Source organism: Octopus bimaculoides, chromosome 20 (assembly GCF_001194135.2).
Source record: "Octopus bimaculoides isolate UCB-OBI-ISO-001 chromosome 20, ASM119413v2, whole genome shotgun sequence".
In the NCBI taxonomy this organism is placed as follows: Eukaryota; Metazoa; Mollusca; class Cephalopoda; order Octopoda; family Octopodidae; genus Octopus; species Octopus bimaculoides.
In genome coordinates, this window is record NC_069000.1 from 6,350,337 (window position 1) to 6,359,247 (window position 8,911).

The window sequence follows — 8,911 nt, forward strand, 5'->3', positions numbered from 1 at the left end:
ATATATATATATATATATATATATATATATATATATATGGGGTACTGTTCTGTTATTGGTGGGATCAACAGAAAAAAAGTATTATATGCAGTAAGAGAATTTAATATAGCCAGGATTTAAAAGAAACCTACTATTTGTTTCATGCCTCTGAAAATTGAGTGGTTGAACAACCTTGTTTTTCAGTCTGAATGATTGCATGCAAATGCATGCCATGCTATACAAGTTTGTCTGACCATTGTATTATCAGAGACATAGAACCAATTCTAGCTTGCATTTAAATCCTGCATATTAAATGGTGTGTGTGTGTGTGTGTGTATATATATATATATATATATTTGTGTATGATTTTCATATGGTGCAGGTTGACCTTCTGGTGAAGGCTGCATGACCAAAACTTTGAAGTTACTGTCAACCTTTTCCGTGTAAAAACTAGACTGTCCTCTACTGAAAGGTATTGAGTAATCCTTCAATTGTTTATATATATACACATACATACATCCATTCATGTACATGCCTGGATGTGCAATATGGAAAAACTGTACATAATATATGTGAAGTTTATCTGGTTTAAGCTAATGTAATTCACACTGTTGCTCTTCCGATTATCTTGCTTTTATGTGTTCATTCAGGTAACTAGAAAGCATAATAGCAAGACATTTGTATCGTGAGTGTGTGAGTTACTGGCTTTCAAGATGCGTGTATGTATGTATGTACACACACACACACACACACACACACACACTCAAAGAGATTTAGTGTTTCTTACATTCCTTTTGAGGGTACCTTCTTGAGATTCACCAATTTTGCTAGTTGGAATTTAAGCATTCTGAGAGAGTTTTTTTCTTTTTTTCTGTTTATCTTGTTAATGTTTTTTTTTTTTTTTCATGTTCTGTTGTTCGAATTTTGTTCCTAAATATTCTGAAACCCAGAAGGTAGTTGATCCTTTCCAATCCATACTGCCATCCTATATTATTTCGTCAGATTCACCAATGGTGCCAAGAAATACATTACAATATATATATATATATATATATCGTGTGTTTGTGTATGCACACATGCGTATATGTATGTTTTGCTTTCTTTATTATTGCAAAAGTCTGCCGAGAACCACTGTTAAAATAAATGAACAGCATTTTTCTAAGTAACAGGCACTAAACAGGTATATACACACATGCTTTATACATATTTGCATGCACATTACATGTGTATATCATATGTGCATAGGTATACATTTGTATATTTTGTGTGTGTGTGTGTAAATATATATTTATATACATACGTGTGTGTGTATATCCATGTATATATACATGTGTGTGTGTGTCTGTGTGTATATATATTTGTGTGTGTATCCATATACAAATATACATTTGTATGTATGTACGTATGTGTATATATATATACTATATACATAATACATAGGTGTGTGTATCTTTATAATATATATATATATATGTGTGTGTATGTATATATATATATGTGTGTATACACATATATATACTATACACAGTTCTATTTTTTGAATACTTATCTTTTGTGATATCTTTGTTAGAAATTTACCTAATATTCTGTTAACTGTTTCATGTTTTGGTAAAATAGAACTGATCATACAATCCAAGAATCGTTTCTAATACCAGCCCCCAAAATTAGGAACTGTTAATATTACTTGTCTGGGTTAATTAGGGAGCAGTGTTATTTGAAAGGGATTCAACTACTTAAATCAGCTCTCACGGATGCTTTTTTTTTTTATCTTTTTTTTTTTTTTTTTTTTTTTTTTTTTTTTTTTTTTTTTTTTTTTTTTTTGTTACGCAGCAAAGTTAATTAATGTCATGGTAAAATCTAAACATTGTCAAAGACTTTGGAAAGAATAAATAAATAAAAAAAAATTAATAAATTTTCAGTTTACAGATTCATTTTTGTTTTTTTATTTTATTTTAATTTTTCTGCGAATTTCTGTAGTTAATTCCTAAACATCTTTTTATTCATTTGTTGTTTAGCTTTTTCCCTCTCCCCCCCTGCCACCACCACCACCACCAAACATTCTTCTAAGCCTGCTCAGACCCAGCTGGCACAACGTAAAATGCACCCAGTACACTCTGTAAAGTAGTTGGTGTTAGGAAGGGCATACAGCCATCGAAGCCATGCCAGAATGGACAATTGGTGCTTGGTACAGCGTTCCCAGCTTGCCCACTCCTGTCAAACTGTCCAACCCATGCCAGCATGGACAACGGACATTGATGATGATGATGTACTGGTATTTGGTTTGGAACATATTTTTTTTTATCTTTGTTTCCCCCCCAACTGCACTCCCTAATGTGTCCCCTCCTCTCCTTATTTTTCATCTCGACTCTTTAGCCTTCAGATTACTCTGTCAAATGTAATGCTTATTTATTCTCATTGCTTTGAATTAATCATGCACTGTCTCATAGCTTTGAGATTTTGATGGAGTGTTTGTTTATTTTTAGAAGGACATTGTAGGGTAGGTGTGAGGAGCTGGATCTGGCTGGTTTGAACACAAAACAGGTGGAATATTTTGGCTGGATATGGCTATTTTGAATAGTTAAGGATTATGGTTGTAATAGTATGTAAGCCACCAAATGTTAAAGAAGGTTGCTTCACAACCACATGGTCTCTGGTTCAACCTCACTGCATGTCAACTTCAGAGAGTGTCATTTTCTATAATCTGCTAAGGATTATAGAAAAATAAGGGGACAACTTATACCTTGTGGGTGAAACTGGATTATTAGAAAATTAGCTTATTGGACAGGATGTATTCATTGAGCCAATGCTATGACCTTGTCACACTCTGTCGTACTGATTTTGTCTGAAGATTGTATTATGGCTACATGTCTATGGAATACTCTACCATTTATTGAACAATTTAATCCTCACCATCAAAACATGATACATCTGTGTCCGTCTTTCCCATCCTGGTGTCTGTGATTAGGCTGTTGTTTCTTGCAGATTGAGCTTTTCCACTCACCATTGGCGACTTAGTCATATATTTGGTTTTAATACGCACATGCACGTTTTAAATTCAATTATAACTTTAAATCCTCTTCCTCCTCCTCATCGTTTTTAATGGCCACTTTTCTATGCTGGCATGAGTCAGCAAAAATTACTGAGGCAGAATTTCTACAACTTGGATAGTCTTCCTGCTGCCAATCCTCACCTGTTTCCAAGTAAGGTAAAATTCTTCATCACTGTTTGTCTCTGACCACCACTTGACTGAGGTCAATTTGTTTGACTAAACCATTGGTTCTCAACCAAGGTCCATGTGTCCCTGGGATGTCCATATAAGATTCTTTTCAAGATCACAAAAGCAAAATAATAGAGTGGAGATCCATGGTACAAATTGCTTTAGACATATTTATAGGAAGAAACGGCCAGGTTTCTTTCTCCTCACGCTTAACATTGTTCAACAGGTTTCCAGTCCCTCGAACATGTCCTCTCCAAGAAAACATGTGAAAAAGCAAAATGGGAATTTTTAAAAGAGTAATTGTAAAACTAGCTTTTAAACATTGAATGTCAGTGAGCAGAGGTTCTCAACCATTTTTTATCTAGGGACCCCTTTGATTACTATTTTATTCTGGTGGGGCCCCATCCCTTAGCCTTTCGATGTTTAAAAACTAATTTAATAAAACCTTCTTTCAGAATTCCCATTTTGTTTTTCACATATTCCTCCTGTGTAGTTTGAACTATGTAGAATGAAAGAAACCTAGCTGTTTCTTGCAATACCAATATTTAAATCGGAATTTTTTCAGGGATCCTTGAAATATTATTATGGATTCACAGTGTAATATTTTCTTCCGGGGCCCCCTCCAAAATCTTATATGGACCTTGGTTGAGAACCACTGGTCTATGAGGGTCTGCCAGGATTAGATAGTAATCAAAGGGATCCGTAAGTAGAAAGAATGGTTGAGAACCACTGGACTTAACCTTTTAAAGGTGGTGCTCCAGCATGGCTGTAGTCTAGTGACTGAAGCAAGATAAAAGATTTAATTCCTTTTAACATATGCACAAGTTCATGATTTCTGGGGAGGGTGTAGTTGATTAAATCTGACAACCACCATCCCCAGCAATTCTTTATCGGTACTTATTGGACCTGGATGGGATGAAAGGTGAGATTGACTTTAGTAGGGTTTGAACTCAGAATATAAAGAGTTGAACCAAATTTTGGCAGAAGGTCAGTGATTTCAAGGGAAGGGCGTGGTGGGGGGGTAAGTCGATTACATTGACACCCCACCCTCAGTACTCACTGGATACTTGTTTTACTGACCCCACAAACGATGAAAGGCAAAGCTGACCTCAGCAGAATTTGAACTCGGAACGTAAAGATTGACGAAATACCACTAAGCTTTTTGCCCAGCATGCTAACAATTTTGCCAGTTCCCTGCCTTTCTTGAATGAAATATTGCTTCAAGGTGTTTTATTAGAAGCTTAAACTCTTTGCAATCTCCAGTTCAAAGTAAGAATATTAATAATGAAGATGGCAGTTAGTTGTATCCTGCACTACATAGGCATTTGCTTCATGACTACGTTTCCCGGTTCGAAATTTCCCCAAGATACTTGATGAAGGCTGGAGGGTATATCAGCCGAGACGTTGTGTTAGCAACAAAAAAGATGAGGACAAATGTCTGTTAAATGTAAATAATGTAAATGGTAGGGTGTGTGGTTTGAGGAAAATTTAGCAGTTCTTTCTACAAAATAGAAACTCCCTTGCTTCAGCTTAGTATTAAGCCTGGATTTGTGATTATTAGCTCTCTCTCTCTTTTTCTCTCTCTATGGAGCCTGACTTAGTGTTTGGATTGGTTTGTGGTAATTAATGCCAAATTGGTCCCTCCCTTGGCCTCAATTCTCCCTCAGTTGCAGTTAAGGTAGGATAACATAAAAAGATAATTAACCTTTTTTTTTTTTTTTTTAACTTAAATTGAGAATGTGAAGACGATATTGCATGTGAGAGGTGTTACCTGTTCTGATTTGGTTTCATACAAAAATACGTTTGGTTAAAGCAGGAATTTGATATTTGTTGGTAAATTTTCATGATCTCTAAATCATGTTTGTTTTCTTGACAGGAAATGAATGACTGACTTGCATGTAATAATAAGGAGACTCTCACTCTGAATTCGTCTAGAATCATAGGAGATGAGGGTTTATTATTTTGATAGCAAACTTGTAAAAGTATCACACAGTTGGATTCACCTTTATATCTACTGAGAAGTGTTGAAATCTGAATGTGAACAGATTTGGAAAACATACTTGAAAGGGTTATTAAATAAGCAATCCGATACACACACCTCTATAAGTCTCTATACCAGTGATTCTCAATCTTAGGGCTGCCGCATGAGGCCCTCATGCATCCTTCTAGCAGTCCTCAACAGCATTCCCTCTATAAATATAAATCTTTCTTTAATTGACTTATGTTTTACCTTTTCTTTTTTTCTCTTTCTTTTTTTTTTTTTTTTTTTTTTTTTTTTTTTTTTTTTTGCTGCATCCCCCTAAAAAAAAAAAAATCCAGGTTTAGGATCTAGCCCCGATACTAACCCTTTAATGCTCACATTACTCTGTTAAATGTAATGCTTTTTCACTCAAATTGCTTTGAATTAATCATGCATTATCTCATAGCTTTGAGGTTTCAATGATGCGATGGTTTATTTTTAGAATGTCAATGTAGGTTAGGCCAGATATGGCTAGTTCAAATATAAAACATGTAGAATATTTGGACCGGATATGGCTGGTTTAAACACTAAAGGGTTAAAATGGACACCTCCACAAGACCCCCTCCCCAATCTCTGTAAGGCTCTTTACAATTATACAAAAATTCTACATCTGTCTACAACACTATGCAAGGATATGCTTCCTCAAGGAACATGTCTGTTTTTAATCTCAAGTATGTCAACCTGTGAGTAAGATTCCAAACTTACACTTAATAATGTGTGATTTGAGGGTGATAGTGATTTGGTTGCCATTTCCACCAGTTTGAGTGACCTTGTAGATATTCCCCTCCCCTCCAATTTCAGTTGAGAAGCCATTAAATACAATAATGTAAGCAAGTTTATTAGTCTCAGTCTTTAACTATTCATTAACGTGATCAGATGCTGCCCTATAAGAAACCTGTAGACAGCATCAGTCTTCCATAATGCTTGGAATTTATTGGTGAATGGAAAAATGAATGAGACCAACATTTAATGCCTTTTTGCAGTTCCTTAGTCTAAGGAAACCTGAGTGTAAATTCCTGTTAATATCGCCTGTAAAAGTTCACTCCAAGATCTTAGATTTTGTGCTTTCCATGAAAGGACAGCAGAAGAGCTTTCTCATAAATTATTCTCTCTCTCTCTCTCTCTCTCTCTCTCATTGTTGTATTACTCATCCAAAGTGTGTATGTATGTACATGCACTTACAGAAATGACATACACACACTAGTTATTCCTAATGTTTTATTAGTCTACATTCTATCACACACATTCAAAGTGTGTGTGCATATATGTATGTACACACACACACGCACAAACACAGAGGTAACTCACACTTGCGTATCAGCCCCTCTCTCCTAATATTCTGTACACACAAACATATTGCGCGGTCAATCCAGGTAAGATTAAACAGCATTGTCATTATCATTTTATACTTATTTTTCCACCCTCGCATGGATTAGAGGTGGGTGTTCCTCTACAGCATGAGTCACCAAACTTTTTTTCACGGTGAACCAGATAACTGACAGAATGATGAGCATTGGCGGCATAACCATTTTGTTCAATACAATATAGTGAATACACAAAAAGAATAAAATCAACCAATATATTTATTTACCAAAACGTTATCAAAGGTGGCAGTGTTAGCAATAAGCTAGTTGTATCACACCTAGTGCGCACGTATCTGAATCTCTCAAACTAAGCAGCAAAAAAAGGTTGGTGAGATTTGTGAAACTGGTGTTTTAGCTTTGGAGATATAATCAATATTTGCTTTGTATGTCTGCAAACCTCATCAGTCAATCTTGTTTGATGTTCTAACTTCACATCCTTCATTTTCGAAAATGTTTGCTCACAGACACAAGTTGTTCCAAACACTGATGCCATCCATACCAGCGGCGAATGAACTCTTTTCAAATTTATTTCTACATCCAGACGGGTCTCCTAATACATTCTTCTGAATGGCACTTTGTATCTCCTTTTTGGGATGCATATTCAACTGTTTCTTTGCAGGTGTGTCCCATTATTTCCTCAGTAAAGCATAACTTGAAGATGTGAACAGGCTTACTTTCATTTTCCTTTTATGTTCTTTATAATTGCAGGTTCTAATTTAAATACCTGGTCCTGGCATGTCTGGAAATTTTTCTCTATTATACACAAAGTCTTCAGTTTTCTATCCTTTTCTTATGGAGGCCAATAAGAAATTCAATTGGTCCACTATCACTCTCTATTTTCTGTGCTTTGTCCAAGCACACCACAACCGTTATCTCTAGGATTTGCTGGCACCTCTTCATAAGCATTGCCTGCGTCATCTTTATCTGAACCTTGACCATCATTTGGGACATGCAAAACAATTTCAAATTCTTGGTTTTGGAATGCTTACATACTTCAATGATGTTCAAAGTTTCTTCTGTGTCCCTCTCGATGTTAAGACTCTCTTTGCTATTATTATATGGGAAATGAAACGAAGCAGTTATAAAAATGTTTTTATTTAGCAATTAAGTAATAGACCCATAAATATATTTACTAAATAAACACAACAAATAAAGTAAAATAGGTAAAAAAAAATAAATACGTGAAATAGGAATTCTATAATATTCTAAAATGAACATTCCGATTCCCAGCTTATGATTTATCATATTCAAGGGAAAAACATTTAAACTAAAATTTTTTTGGTTGAAATATCATTTAAAGTTAAAAGACAATTTGTTGAATTAAAAATATTAACGTTTGAGATTCTGTATTACTAACAATATACAAAGCATAAACTTATCATCTCTAAAGCTCACTCGAGCAGATCAAAATAACTACTGAAGGAAAAGTTCACAGCAAAATGTTAAATGAAATAAAATATCACAAGAGTTTAAATTTTAAAATGAAAGGTTGAGTGGTTTAATTTTTTAAATTATTTTTCTTTGGTAAGGTTTTCCATATGATTCATCATATGTTAGGCACATATCATACATTGAGCATTCCCTAATTAAATCCAGTGAAATCCCAGAAAAACAAAATCTTATGCTGGCTTTCCTTTAGTACTACTATAATGTATGGGAAAAGGAGCATTTAGTTAGATTTATCATAATGGGCAGGACCTGTGAATATTTCACGGAATAAATGGTAAACTTATTGGGTTACTTCTGAAAGCTTCATCCAAAAACCTGTAAGTGTAGCCTGTATTGTGCCCTGTATCAAAAGATGGTCGCTCATCTGCTTATCGTTGAAAAATGAAGGAAATTGGAATACGATGATTCCTTAATGCACAATTCTATACACTCAATACACAACACTCTCCTGCTCTCTCACACTTTATCACACCTTCTTTTCTCTTTCCTTTTTCTTTCACTCTTTGCTTTTCCCTTCAACAAATCACATGAAAGCATTACAGACAGGCCAATAAGTAATGGTGGCGGGGGTGGGGGGAGAACTTAGTTAAAAAAAAGTCTACACATTTCACTCACCACCTCCCCTCCCATCTCCACCCTCTACCATTCCCGCTCATCCCCATCCCTCCCCCTTCAACTAATCACATGGAAGTGTTACGGATAGGCTAAGTAATGTAGCAACAAGCAGAATTATTATAAGATTTCTATACAAGAAACATTGAAAAAATTCACTCATCTAAAACTTTACCAGTTTGGGCCATAAAAGTGCATTTATTGTAGGGTCAGTATTTTGGAAATCATGGAATTTTTATTTTTTTTATTGTTCCCTAAAAAAATCAGTTT

General features: G+C 34.9%; 1 protein-coding gene across 7 annotated transcripts in view; it reads left to right on the forward strand.

Annotated features, from left to right (window-relative positions):
* LOC106878297 (neural cell adhesion molecule 2) overlaps window positions 1–8,911 on the forward strand; it is a 119,735-nt gene that overhangs the window by 87,834 nt on the left and 22,990 nt on the right. The window contains exon 15 of one of the 7 annotated variants that reach the window (XM_052975243.1): window positions 7,289–8,067. The exons of the other annotated variants lie outside the window; for them this stretch is intronic. Within the exon in view, the coding sequence (XP_052831203.1) occupies window positions 7,289–7,386 (98 nt within the window). The 3' untranslated portion in view covers window positions 7,387–8,067. Of the gene's footprint in view, window positions 1–7,288; window positions 8,068–8,911 lie in introns of those variants that run through there. 7 annotated transcript variants of the gene reach the window in all.